The sequence below is a fragment of the Tamandua tetradactyla genome, chromosome 8 (assembly GCF_023851605.1).
Source record: "Tamandua tetradactyla isolate mTamTet1 chromosome 8, mTamTet1.pri, whole genome shotgun sequence".
NCBI lineage: Eukaryota > Metazoa > Chordata > Mammalia > Pilosa > Myrmecophagidae > Tamandua > Tamandua tetradactyla.
In genome coordinates this window covers 49,814,322-49,828,560 of record NC_135334.1, presented here as the reverse complement: position 1 = coordinate 49,828,560, position 14,239 = coordinate 49,814,322, and the positions used below count along the sequence as shown (strand labels likewise).

At 38.0% G+C, this 14,239-nt stretch overlaps 1 protein-coding gene and 1 long non-coding RNA gene across 7 annotated transcripts in view; one reads left to right on the top strand and one right to left on the bottom strand.

Moving 5' to 3' along the window:
• DEUP1 (deuterosome assembly protein 1) overlaps positions 1 to 14,239 on the top strand; it is a 107,966-nt gene that overhangs the window by 17,789 nt on the left and 75,938 nt on the right. For 4 of the 5 annotated variants that reach the window (XM_077113286.1, XM_077113285.1, XM_077113283.1 and 1 more), the window contains exons 3-4: positions 12,500 to 12,671; positions 13,953 to 14,048. In XM_077113286.1, coding sequence (XP_076969401.1) covers positions 12,500 to 12,671; positions 13,953 to 14,048 — 268 coding nt within the window. Of the gene's footprint in view, positions 1 to 7,302; positions 7,388 to 12,499; positions 12,672 to 13,952; positions 14,049 to 14,239 lie in introns of all 5 variants that reach the window. The other variant, XM_077113287.1, reaches the window with a different exon arrangement.
• Positions 1 to 14,239, bottom strand: part of LOC143644368 (uncharacterized) — a 66,944-nt gene that overhangs the window by 15,957 nt on the left and 36,748 nt on the right. Inside the window, exons 1-2 of one of the 2 annotated variants that reach the window (XR_013156651.1) lie at positions 13,643 to 13,748; positions 13,329 to 13,434 (exon numbers count right to left, since the gene is read on the bottom strand). This is a non-coding gene — a long non-coding RNA (uncharacterized LOC143644368). Of the gene's footprint in view, positions 1 to 13,328; positions 13,435 to 13,642; positions 13,749 to 14,239 lie in introns of those variants that run through there. The other variant, XR_013156650.1, reaches the window with a different exon arrangement.

Genomic DNA, 14,239 nt, shown 5'->3' with positions numbered 1-14,239 from the left:
GATACTATCTTATGCTTGAGTAATGCTTTAAAAATATCAAGGAACTTTACAAATATCATCACAACTAACCTTGAGAAATCTCAGAGAAGGCAAGTGTTCTCTATAATGTCACTGTCAGGGCCAGTACAGAAGGCAGGAGACCTCTTTATGAGGAAGGATAACAGATCCAGGGTACAGGGAAGGAATACTCAGAAGATATCCTTGGCTTCCAGGTACACTAGCTCAATGTTAGGGGCTCACTGAACTGTGTTGCCTTGGTGACTCATTTTCCTGCTTGTCCCTAAAACCCCCTCTGGAAGTTCTGTATGCTCTCCTCATTTCTGTTCTTGTCTTTTCACTTCTGTTATGGTATTTATTATTCACTGGTTTCCCCAATGCTGATCTTTAGGGATTTTCTTCCTTCTGGCCATGATACTTCTTTTACTTCTTGGCTTCTGGCCTAAGCTCCCTCTTCGTTACTTCTCCACATTTAACTCAGGTATTTTTTCTGATGCAGTCTTTTCCTTTGACTTTTCTGGGATAAGAGCATATGAACTGTGCCATATTCCCATTTCTTCCATGCCTCCAACAATTAGAAGGCAGACTCTCTTAATAGACTGCTTCCTACCCAGAGGGCTTATATGGTCTTCTTTTTATTCTTGGCAGCCCTAACTGAAGCCACTTGTATAAATTCTTTATTTCCTGGAGTCAGAAGGTCCAGAGAGATAGCATGACCAGGAAGTAGATCCATATGCATTTGTCAAAACCCATTACTGTACAACATAAAGAGTGAACTGTAATGTAAACAACAGACTCTAGTTAATATTAATGTATCAGCACTGATTCATTAATTGTAACAAATGTATCACTAACATAAGATGTGAATAGAGGAAACTGGAGGGTGGGGAAGGGAATGTGGGAACTCTACTTTCTTTTGTGCAGTGTTTCTATAAACTTAAAACTGCTCTAAAACTAAAATTTGTTTAAAAAAAACAGGAATCAGGAAACTATTATTAAAAAAAGATGTGTAAAATTAAGGGAAAGAAAGTAGGCCTTTGCCTTCTTAGTGATAGACCGTGGCCTTTTCAGCTATATCAGTTCTCTCTGGAAAGGGCCTTGATCCATAGGTTGAATGAAAATGAGTTAAATAAAGCCACCAATGACTCTGCCCTTTCCTGCCTTTGATTTGGCCAGAGAAATTGGTCCGGCTAGATTGCTTTAGGGCTTCGTATGCTATGGTAAGGAGTTTGGGTTTTATTCTAATTGTAGTGGGAACGTATTGAGGAGTTTTAAGCAATGGAGTGACAGGATTTGAATTCAAACTTTGAGAGAATCACTTTAGCTTGCAGGATGGCAAACAGCAATGGGAAGCTATCTTGCTTTTGGCTGCAAGTAACTGAAAACCCAACTAAACAGTGGCTTAAACAAAATTAGGGTGTTTATTTTTCTGGAGGTGGGCAGTTCTGGTTGATACAGTGTCTCTACAAAGCCATCAGGGACGTCATGGTACTTACAATCTAGCAGGAGTAGATAGATTATAACAGATTGATCAATTATATATTATAGGGAAATAATAACTACTATAAAGAATAGTTAAGCAGGTTATGGGAATAGAGGGCTTCAAAGTAAATCTGATAAAGTGACATTTGAAGAAATACCTAAAGAAAGTGAGGGACTGAGGCATAGATGTATCCTAGGGAACAGTATTCCAGGCAGAGGAAACAGTACAAGCAAAGGTTGTGAGGCAGGAGCACACATGGTATTTTCAAGGAACAGCAAAGGAAGCCAGTGTGGTTAGAGCAGCGGAAGCAAGGGAGAAAGTGGTAGGAGGTGAGATCAGAGAGGCAAATGGGGTCTGATCACAAAGGGCCCTAGAGACCTTCTTAAAGACTTTGTACTTCATTGTATAAAATAGGAAGTCACGGGAGGGCTTTGAACAAAGGAGTGACATTCTGACTCAAGCATAAAAGGATCACTGGTTGCTATGTGAATAATAGGCCATGGGAGGGTGTTCTGGTTTGCTAGCTGCTGGAATGCAATATACCAGAAACGGAATGGCTTTTAAAAAGGGGAATTTAATGAGTTGCTGGTTTACAGTTCTAAGGCCGAGAAAATGTCCCAATTAAAACAAGTCTATAGAAATGTCCAATCTAAGGCATCCAGGGAAAGATACCTTGGTTCAAGAAGGCCGATGAACTTCAGGGTCTCTCTCTCAAGTGAGACGGCACATGGCGAACACAGTCAGGGCTTCTCTCTCAGCTGGAAGGGCACATGGCGAATACGGTGTCATCTGCTAGCTTTGTCTCCTGGCTTCCTGTTTCATGAAGCTCCCCGGGAGGTGTTTTCCTTCTTCATCTCCAAAGGTCGCTGGCTGGTGGACTCTCTGCTTCCTGGTGCTGCAGCGTTCTCTGCTCTCTCTGAATCTCTCTGAATCTCTCATTCTCCAAAATGTTTCCTCTTTTATAGGACTTCAGAAACTAATCAAGACCCACTCAAATGGGTGGAGACATGTCATCCCCTAATCCAGTTTAACAACCATTCTTAACTAAATCACATCAACCAGGGAGATGATCTCATTACAGTTTCAAACATACAGTATTGAATAGAGATTATTCTTCCTTTACGAAATGGGATTTATATTAAAACATGGCTTTTCTTAGGGGGCACACTTCCTTTCAAACCAGCACAGAGGGCAAGGGTAGAAAAGACAGACAAGCTAAGCTGTTGCAATAACAGAGATGGGAGATAACAGTGGTTTGGATAAGAGTGGTAAGGGTCAAAATAGTGATGACTGGGTATATTTCCACAGAAGATGCATCCTTCTGCATCACCACCCTCAGTATGCAGCTTTATTATTTATGGTCATCTTATGGTTCATGATGGCTAAACCAACTCCACATCACACCTGCCTTCCAGGAAAGGAGCAGAAGAAGGGCAATGGGTAAAAAAAAAACAAGACTGCATGCCAGCAGTCTTATTTTGTGTTCCTGTGAAAATTGGTCCCAAAACAAAGATTTGGCTATAAGTAATTTATTTGGGAGATGAGAGTTTGGTGATTAGTTTCCTATGGCTGCTGAAATAAATTACCACAAACTTGGTGATTTAAAACTCTAGAACTTTATTCTTTCACGGTTTTGGTGTTCAGAAGTCTGAAATCAGTAGGCCAATATCAAGTTATCAGCAGGGCCATACTCCCTCTGGAGTATCTAGGGAAGAAATCCATTCCTCACCTCTTCCAGTTTCTGGTGGCTGCTGGCATTCCTTGGCTTGTGGCCATATCATACCAATGTTCAAGGCCAACATCTTCAAGTCTCTCTCTCTATTTCATCTTTACATCACCTTCTCCTCTGTGTGTCAAATCTCCTCAGCCTCCCTCTTATAAGGACACATGTGATTGCATTTAGGGCCTACCCAGAAAATTCAGGATAGCTTCCCATCTCAAGATCCTTAATTTATGCAAAACCGTTTTATAAATATGGTAATATTTACAGATTCCAGGGATATGAACTAATTGATGTCTTTGGGCATCTGTTTTTCAACCTACCATATTTTGGAATGAGAAAGTGAAACAAGGAAGGGCAGGTTATCAAACCAACTACCACTGTCAGTGACTGCAGTTAAATTCTGATGGGAAGACTCTAGCACTCTAAAGCACATACCTCAAGAGTAGCCCAACCAAGGGAGCAGGTGAGCATTTTTATACCAATAACCAACAGTCATTGGCTGAAGGCTGCTCCTGGGAGGGCACCAAATTTGTTTTACTTCTGGCCTATTACCCAGGTGGCAAAGCAGATTCCAATGACAAGAGAAAGTCACAGCGAATAAATGCAGGTTCTGACCACTGGAACTCAGGCCCATGCACACTGAAGTGGTAAACATGAGGAATGTGTAGGGCGCTGACAGCACCTGCTGCAGCCCTCTTTTAAATAGCAACTTCCACTTATGTTTCAGGGCCAGACTTTGTTACATGGCCGTGCCTAGCTCCAGCAGAGACTGGGAAATATAGTTTTATTAGCTTGATACATTGCCACTCTGAGTAATGTCAGAGTTCTGGTAACATGATGAAAGGAAGAATGAACATTGGGTAGGCACCTAGCCACACAAGGTGTAAGAATGGAGGCAGAAAAGTGGTAAGGATGATTCAGATCAGAGTTTTATCACTGGATATGGTGAGAAGTGGTCAGAATTTAGGACCTATATTGGAGGTAGTGCCAACAAGACTTGGTGTTTGAAGGAAATACAAATCTAGATCATGCAGGGTTCTTGTCTTAAGAAACTGGGAGCAGTGGTGCCAATTAAAGGATGTAAGGAAAGTTCATAGAGCTGGTAGTCATGTGAGTATGTGAAATCTGAAATGCTTCTTAGATGTCCTATGGAAATGTCATTGTTGAACAGGTATTTGAATGTTGAATTCTGGAGTTCAGTATGCAGGCTGCAGATACGGATTTAAAAGTTACAAGAACAAACTGGCATTAGAACCTTCATTTAGAAATTTCCGACATTCAGGAAATATTTCCTAAAAAGCTTCTTGTATTAGTTAGGGTTCTCTAGAGAAACAGAATCAACAGGGAACACTTGCAAATATAAAATTTATGAAAGTGTCTCACGTGACCGTAGGAATGCAGAGTCCAAAATCCACAGGGCAGGCTGCGAAGCCGATGACTCCAATGGATGGCCTGGATGAACTCCACAGGAGAGGCTCACCAGCCAAAGCAGGAATGCGACCTGTCTCCTCTGAGTCCTCCTTAAAAGGCTTCCCATGATTGGATTTAGCATCACTAATTGCAGAAGACACTCCCCTTTGGCCGATTACAAATGGAATCAGCTGTGGATGTAGCTGACAAGATCATGACCTAATCCTATGAAATGTCAACAGACAGGCCAGCAACAGACAGGCCAGCGCTTGCCCAATCAGATGAACAGGTACCACAACTTGGCCAAGTTGACACCTGTCCCTAACCATGACACTTCTATATTGGAAAAACAGATTTTATCAATGCTTGCCTAATTCTTCCCTTTTAGGATCCAGTGAAACAACTGGTTCCTAAAGTGGCTCTAGGTTTAAATAGAAAAAGCATCTTGAATGACCATCCTTAGTACTTAACACTGCACTCTCTCATCAATTAGAACTTTTTGCAAGAGGGAATTTTAATTATCCTAGAAACTGGTTTACAGAACCCAAGCTAATGCATTGCCTTAATTTGTTTACTATTAATTGTTTCATGTTTGTATGCATTAACATGAAATAATATTTCAGATAGATAAGTTTGTGAGGATTGTGAAGATATTTGTATTTTTAGATAACATAAAAATCACCGAGGAGCAAGATGGTTAGTGTGTGGTAATATTTCAGTCTTCTTGCCTCATGCCTCATTCAATCTGTGAACAAGATGTTATTCAGAATGTGAAAAGTTATTTGGAAAATGAAAATGTCTTATAGAAAAAAGTTCAAGAGAAGTTGATCTACAATGTAGATATTTTAACAAAAAAGCTGAAGATTTTACATTTGTAGTTTCACTCTTTTTTTAAACATAAAACTGCAATTTTACATTTGTATTGTGTAGAATTCAGATAAAAATTAAATATTGTTAGGGAGTTGGAGGCAATGACATTGCATTTTATTTCCCTAAGTATCTTCTTTTGATGATTATAGTGAAGGCTTTACGATACGCCTGTGTAAGTACTTTTAAACGCACTTTCTTGGAATAGTGAGGTTTATTCCTCCTTCGCATGCTAGCATTAAGCTTATTGCAAACAAGAGAGAAGAATGGAATGAATGTAAAACACCATCTCAATTATGCAGTAAAAACAGGCATTTTTAATGCTGCTAAATCAGCAAACACTAATGATGTCAGTAAATAACATTTTCTGGAAGACAAGAAAATGCTTGAGGAAAAGTTAGTTTGACCTATGATCCAATAATTAATTTTAAACAAAGGTAACCATGAAACCATGACCTAAAAGTCATAAAGTAATAAATATTTCACTTTACTATTTTAGGAGAGAGAATCACTTAAAGACCACACTGACATCACAGACATATCTAGGAAAATGGGTTCCAGAACTTCTCTTGGAGTCTCTCCCATTGAGTCCTATTTATGTCTGTGGTGTGCTACAGTATTTGATTTGCAGAATAGGGTCTGTAAGCCACCTTAGAATCATTAAATTATATTTGGAACTCATTCTAAGATATGTTACATGTTTATTTATCTTAGTTAATAAAGTTCCATTAAAATAGTTTGCAAAAGTTGAGACCTAACAGAATTGCTCATCAGCCATTTAGAAACTCATTTTTTAGACTATTCCATATTACATGAAAAAGTCTTTTCTCCCTCTCCTCCCCTCTCCTTTACTTTCCTCTCCCCTCTGTCTCCGCTATCTCCATGATGAGTTCTATATCTGTCTCTCCAACCCCCATATCTCTTTCCCAAGTTCCAGGCCCATTTCTATTCAGACGTCTCACTTGTCCCAAATTGAACTCACTCTTCTTTCTTACAAACCTGTTTAGCCACCTCTATTTTCTAATTGGGCTGACACCTTAAACCAGTTTGCCCAGAGCATTCATTGTTTATACTTCTTGTCCTGGCATAATTATTAGTATTGCCACTTTTTCTTTCAGAATGTCCCTGCATTGCAAGTCTCTCTCTACATGCAGGGAATTGGTCTCGCATCTCTATTTTCTCAGTAACGCACATAGTGGGTAGCAGTTACTAATGAATATTTATTTAAAGACCTATATTGAAAGGCTGAAACTATCAAGATGAAATTTAACAAAGATAAATGTAAATGTCCCAATTTGTATTACAAATTATAGGGTCATCATAGCTATCTGTTTGATAAAGATCTGCCCTTTTAAGAACCAGTTTATAAGTCCAGATATTAAAGAACTTTGGTGCAGCCACAAAACTTGCTCTAAGCTACCCCCAGAACATGCATGCATCTTACCCCCTCCTCTTACTTCACATGTGACCCTCTCTCCTCCATTTTCCTGCTCTCTCCCAAAACACCCACCCTGACTACCACCTTTTATGTCATCGGCTTTCTACGTTGCTCTCTCTTAATCTCCAAATTTGGTATCCTGATATTTTGATTCTGGGCTCCCCAGACTGGTCTTGCCACCTTGCAGCAATCAGTATGCCCATCTTCCTTCTGACTTAATGCATTTAAACCACTAGCCTGACCCCAGAATCCTTGTCTTATGAATTGCTCTTAAGGCTAAACCTAATACTAAAGGCCAGGGTTTGTATGTCTTTAAGTAACTGTGTATCAGACACAATCCAACCAGTTTCCAAAGCTCAAAGACTCAAAGGATTTGTTTTTCAGTTTCTCAATCAAGTTATGAAAAATTGGGATAATAATACCTACATATGGGGATGCTTTGAGGATCCATGAGAGGAAGTTTGGGAAAGTAAGTACTTTGCATCATATTGGTCAGAATTTGACACAAGCCAGAAATGACAATGTAAATAACCTTAGTGTCCAACTATGTGAAAGAGGCTAACCCAAGCCTTTTGTATTTTATTTTAATATTCACTAGATTTAGGAGCAATATTAATGCTAGTGATACAGCTTAAATCCTATTAATTACCTCTGAGAAACTGTGATGATCAGAAGCTACATTAGAAGATTAAACAGTTAAATTTGAAAAGGAATAACAGTTTGACAGAAATTTGAGTTTTATGTAAGACTGAATTTGACTAAATCTTAGGTAATAATTTTTTAACTTTTTTATTGTATAATATAACATATATATAAAACAAAGAAAGAAAAAAGCAATAGTTTTCAAAGCACTCTTCAATACGTAGCTATAGACAGATCCCAGAATTTGCAATGGGCTACCATACGATTCTCTCAGATTTTTCCTTCTAGCTGCTCCAGAATATAGGAGGCTAGAAGGAATTTTTTTATCATCACAATCAACTTTTTTTATGTGAAAAATAATATATATCCAGTAAAGCAATAAATTTCAAAGCACCTCACAATTAGTTATAGAACAGATTTCAGAGTTTGATATGGGTTACAATTCTGCAATTTTACTTCTAGCTGCTCTAAGATACTAGAGACTAAAAAATATGTAATGATTCAGCAATCATATTTGTTTGTTAAACCCTGCCTTTTCTGTATAAGTCCACCATCATTAGGTAATATTGAAAGAGATTATCCATGATTTGGGAGCACCCAAAAAGGAAGCAGTGGCCCTCAAGACTTCATACTAGACCATCTTCTTTCCCAGGGTTAATATACTGCTGCATCAAGGAAACATAATCGAGGTGTATTTGGCTTTTGGCATGATATTTTACAGGCTTTTCATGGTATTATGGGGGGAAAGAAATAAAAAGATGCAAGGTTAAATTAAATGGATTAGGACCTGATTATAATCAAAGAAATAATCAATGGATCACTGTCACTCTAAGGGCTTAAAAGTGGAATGCCATAGGACTCTATACTCTACTCTGTCCTTTATGTGATTTTACCAATGACTTTTATGAAAAAATATAGGACAGGTAATGTTTATCAAATCTGCAGATGACACAAAACTGGGAGGCATAATGAATATATTCTCTGACAGAAACAGGATCCCAAAATGTAAATCAGAAATTACCTCCTTTAGGAAGACTTCCATGATAGCTCACACACTCCAAGTCTATTCCTAAAATAGCCTTCATTTATTCATCAGTCTCATATAGTGTCTGCCTGCATAGCAAGTCTCTCTCTACATGCAGGGAATTGGTCTTGCATCTCTATTTTCTCAGTAACACACATAGTGGATAGCAGTTACTAATGAATATTTATATAAAGACCTATATTGAAAGGCTGAAACTATCAAGATGAAATTTAGCAAAGATAAATGTAAAGCGCTGCATGCCCTTGGATCTCCACCAGAAGAACTAAAACACAAAATAGTGAATAGGTATCTCACCTGTAGCATGTATGAAAAAGGATAAGGTTTTTAGACAAGAATAAACTCATCTTGAAATGGTATATGAGAATCTTTTTCTGAGCTGGTTAGGCCACACCTATGATATTAAGTTCTGAATACTACATTTCAAGAAGGAAATTGACGAAAAGGAACTTGTTCAGAGGAGAGCCACCACCAGTATTATGGATGGCCTAAAAAATCTTACCATAGTCATTCATTCATTCAACAAGTATATATTAAACACCTAGTGTTTGCCAGGCAGTGTACTAGGTACTGAGTATAACTGGTGGGGGAAATAAAAGGATCCCTAGGAGCAACTGAAGGAAATAAAATATTTGTGGAAATAAATGAAGACCACCCAAATGAAAATGAACTTGCTGTAACAAAGGAGCCAGTCCTCATGACTTATGTTTGGCAGACACTCAAAGGCAGGTGAGGTAGTGGGGAAAGCTTTAGAGTGAACAAAAGGGAAGGCTCCACATGTGTTCTGCATAGAAGCTGGAGGGGGCTAACTAGAAGCAGGCATCTTATCTGACTGGTTTGGGAGCATATTTAGCTTTCTCTGGCTGGTCCCAAAATGGAAGTGGGGGGGGGGGGCAAAGGTTAGAGAAACTTTAAGTCACTGACCAAGTCCTGACTATTCTGGGATGATTGCTGCAGAGGTTGTAGTTTGGCTTCCTGACTGTTTGTTACAGCATTGTGGGTCAGAGTTCCCTTGTTGTATATGGTCTGGTCATTATCCATTTATATTGGACATCGAGAAGACTCAGAAAAGAAACAGGAAGTACATTGATAAGTGTATTTAAGTATTTAAACGTCAACAACGTTGAAAAGGCATTTGTTCTAAATGGTTCCAAGGGATTAAATTAGGACAAATGGATGGAACAAAAAAAGCCTTCCAATTCATTATAAAGAATGCATAGCTATCTAGATGCGATCTCAGATAGTATTACCTATTAATGGAAGAGTTCAGACCTAGGCTGGACAACCTCTTGGCACTGTGGTAGGCTCTGGTAAGATAGTGATTAATGGGACTGATATAATATAGTCCTTTTTCTTTCAGAGTTTACGCTATCAGAAAAACCCTGACCCACAAAGTTGTACAATATATCTCATCCTTTATGGTAAATACATTTTATCTATTTGATCACAAATATTAGCATGCATCAGAATCACCCCCAATTTTTTTTGTTACTGATGCAGAATCAAGAGCTCTGTCCTGGATCTACTGAATTTTATAATTGGGGTTTGATAAATGATTCCCTTAGAAACATTTGTAGACAGAATGCAAACACTGGATGTGTAATGGGACTGGATGACTTTTAAGATTCTTTCTACCCTGAAAGTCTAAGATTCTAACTTTTGCATGACATAGTTATATCCAGGACATAAACAATGCCTTCATTTATTTAACAATATTAATTTAGTAGCGGACACTATGCCCACATTCTAGGCCTATGTTTTCATTCCATTGGTATGTTGCATTCTTCCATGCCAAGGAGGTAGGAGTGCAAATAACTCAATTTCTCATTCTTCAAAGATTTATTGAACATCTACTATGTGCTGGGGCACAGTGGTAGGCTCTGGTAAGATAGTGATTAATGGGACTGATATAATATAGTGCTTTTTCTTTCAGAGCTTACAACTATCAGAAAAAAGTAGATAAAATGCATTTGCCATAAAGGATGAGATATATTGTTATGAAAAAGAGAAAATCATATGAAAACACCAGGCCATAGTTCTGTTCTTTTTCCTCATATCATAACTCTAATTAAAATTCAATCAAGATATTTATAGAGGAATTAGTCCTTTCTTTCTTCAGATGTGTTTTGGGTTTTAAGTAAAATTGAAAGCCTATGTACCTTGTACCAGGAATACTAGGAGAAGACTTCAGAATGGCACTGTGTACCTAAAACCTCTGATGTTAAGACCCGCGAGTCTGCTGTTCAATAAACTACTCAAAGAGACATCCCCTGTTGAGATTGGTTCTGTGTGTTTTAGGGAGAGATTCTGGAAATTCTGAATTCATTGTGTTTTAACACCTGCTTCTAGCTCTATTGCAGTGGAGAAAATGTGTGCTGTGTTTTTCAAGCACATTCTTCTTCAAAACACCATATCTTTTTCTGTGTAGTACACAGGAAGAAATATAAGATGGGAAGCAGCTGCCTAGCATCTATATAAGATGCTATATAAGATTAGTTCTGGCTCTTCCACTAATTAGCTGTGTGAACTTGGACTTCTCTGGGCCTCAGTTTTTTTTTAAATGCTAAATGATCCATAATTAGCACTAAAATTCTGATTCAGTGTAACTAAATGTAGGAAATGACATTTTGCACCTGCCTCTCCCTCCTGCCCTCCTCCCAGCTATAAAAATATATTAGAAGCCCCATCACCATCACTGAGTGGATGATGAAATAACTTTCTAATCTGGAAATCTGTGTGCTCCTTAGGCTTAAGCCTTAAGATCTAATATCTTTCTGTTTATCCCATCTGAATGACTGGACTTATGCCAGGTCCCTCGGGAATATTTCAGCTTTTTTGACACAGAATCTTGCTGTGGGAGCATCCAGCAATCTAGCTTCTTACCAGTTCCCAGTCCCTAAAATTCTAGCCATTGCCATAGGTCTTCTTTCAAACACAGGGGACCTTTTTAGATCGAGGACCCGAGATCACCACCAATCAGCCTAATACAATCTCCGATATCTAAAGATTTACACTGTGCGCCCCACCTGCCTGATCATTCCTTCCAAACTGATACCAGCCAGACCAGGCCAAGTTAGCCTACATAGTCTGATGTATTAGTTAGGGTTCTCTAGAGAAACAGAATCAACAGGGAACACTTGCAAATATAAAATTCATAAAAGTGTCTCATGTGACCACAGGAACGCAGAGTCCAAAATCTGCAGAGTAGGCTGTGAAGCCGACATTTCTAATGGAGGGTCTGGACGAACTCCACAGGAGGGGCTCACCAGCCGAAACAGGAAGAGCCTGTCGCTTCTGAATCCTCCTTATAAGGCTTTCAGTGATTAGCCTAAGCATCACTCATTGCAGAAGACACGCCCCTTTGGCTGATTACAAATGGAATCAGCTGTGGATGCAGCTGACCTGCTCATGATTTAATTCTATGAAATGTCCTCATCGCAACAGACAAGTCAGCACTTGCCCAACCACCACTTGGCCAAGTTGACACATGAACCTGACCATGACATATACTTGAATCTGGTCCTGCCTAGCCCAGGCTTACTTTTCTACTCTTGCCAACCACAATTAAAGTCCCAGTTCACCTGGTCAAACCTCCTCAAGTTATGATATATATATATGTCCGTGTATATTTACATGTAAGAGCATTAATCTTTAAGCTGTCTTGCTATTTTTTTCAAAGTTTGCATTTTCCCTAGAATAGCCTAGTGTATATACACCATTAGTTCTGAAATTAGCTTTTAGTTTTAATAAAACAAAAACTGACCTCTAGCTTTCAAATTTCTTTGTTTAAATAATTGAACAATTTGAGGAAATAATCAAATTATTTGGACCAGCATAATAATTTTTCTTACCCTCACATTTATTTTTTAATGTATTTTACTTTTCTACATTTGCCAGAGCTTCTCCTTGTGAGGCTGAGCTTCAGGAATTAATGGAACAAATTGATATCATGGTAAGCAATAAAAAATTGGATTGGGAAAGGAAGATGCGGGCTTTAGAGGCACGATTAGATCTTCGGGATCAAGAACTGGCGAATGCACAAACTTGTTTGGAACAGAAAGGTCAAGAGGTACTGAATACATGTGTTAATAAACTGTTAATTCCTCTGACTCTTAAAAATAGTATTTATGCTACTAGAAACCACTTTTCATTATACATACATCTCACTAGGTACCTAGAAAAGACAGCATTTATAGTTTGAATTATATCAGCAAATAGTATGTTAAATGTGTTCTATCAAATAATTGTCCATCAAAACCTAAATCCATAGTTTTCGTGATGTAGTTAGTCATAAAATGTCAATTCTATTGAGAAAGGTAAACATTTACTATATATATGACATACTGTTTGCAAGCAAAAATATAGGTGTTCTCACGGCTACAGTAACAAAGACTTAGCCATCAGAGCTGTGTCTTTGGACAAGGAGCATTTGTCTCTTCTAATCGGCTAGGAAAATATTTCCTACCAGAAGTGAGATGTGAAGACAAAGGATAAAAGTGTCTGTGTTTACTTGGGGCACCCACTTAAGAGGAGTCCCCTCAGCTCCTTCTAGGCTGTTTACTGCCAAACGGGGGATTGTACAAGTGCTCTCAGGAAAACTGTATGCTTTATCTGTTAGAGATTTTTTGTCTTTGAATTTTTCTTTTGGGCAAGGCTCAAGAGAAATGTTTTTTAATCAAATAGAAAAAATATCTTCAGTTAACTTGTTCATTAGCCATTTTCCTACCTTTATTGCTTCTCAGTGGAACTTGGGATCCACAGTTAAGTTCTTCATTCTGGTTTACCTTCACAGCCAAGGCCTGTCGTCAGGGACTATTCTCTCACTTCTGTACCTGTAATGACACAGATGTGGAAACAGGTGCCTCACCTGTATTTTAAGCAGGCAAATTCTATAAGCCAACTCCTTAAGAACTGTTTTTGAAAATTTTTCTTTTTAAAATGTTAGTTCTTATAAAAATGTAACAATTATTCCATAGTACTACTACAGCAGAGTTCCCATTGAAGGCAGTGAGGCCTTAAAAAAACTAAAAGCCGAAGTACCTTGGTAGAGGTTTTGCCTGAGGGAGATAATGCAGAGCAAATTCTAAATCTCCATTTAAAATCTGATCAAGAAAAGGATCTTTTGTTAAACATCCACATAGTACTGTCATAACTTGTACCCAATGGAATAGTGCTAGCAAGGTTTGGTTTTTGTGAGTTTAATTATTAATAGCTTATTTTAAGAACTGCAGAACAAATATTTACTCTTGGCTTGGTACAGAGGTTTTATTTGAATTACACTCCTCTTTTGCACATTTTCTGATTTTGTCAAATTTAGAAGAAGCAAAATTAAATTTTATTCTTAATGCAGGTGGGGTTACTTCGTCAAAAACTGGATAATCTGGAAAAATGTAATTTAGCCATGACTCAGAATTATGAAGGACAGCTTCAAACCTTAAAATCCCAAGTAAGAAAATTGATTACAGTGTAATATCACAAGTTTTGATGGGTGTTGTTGATCAATAAAATTGTGTTAATTTTATGTGTTAAATTTATTGTATTAAAAATGTATTTTTAATACAAGCAAAAATTTGCCTATTTTGATTATAGGTTGTATGTTCGCCCTGTCATTGTTTTTGACGTATTAATTTTGTCTCT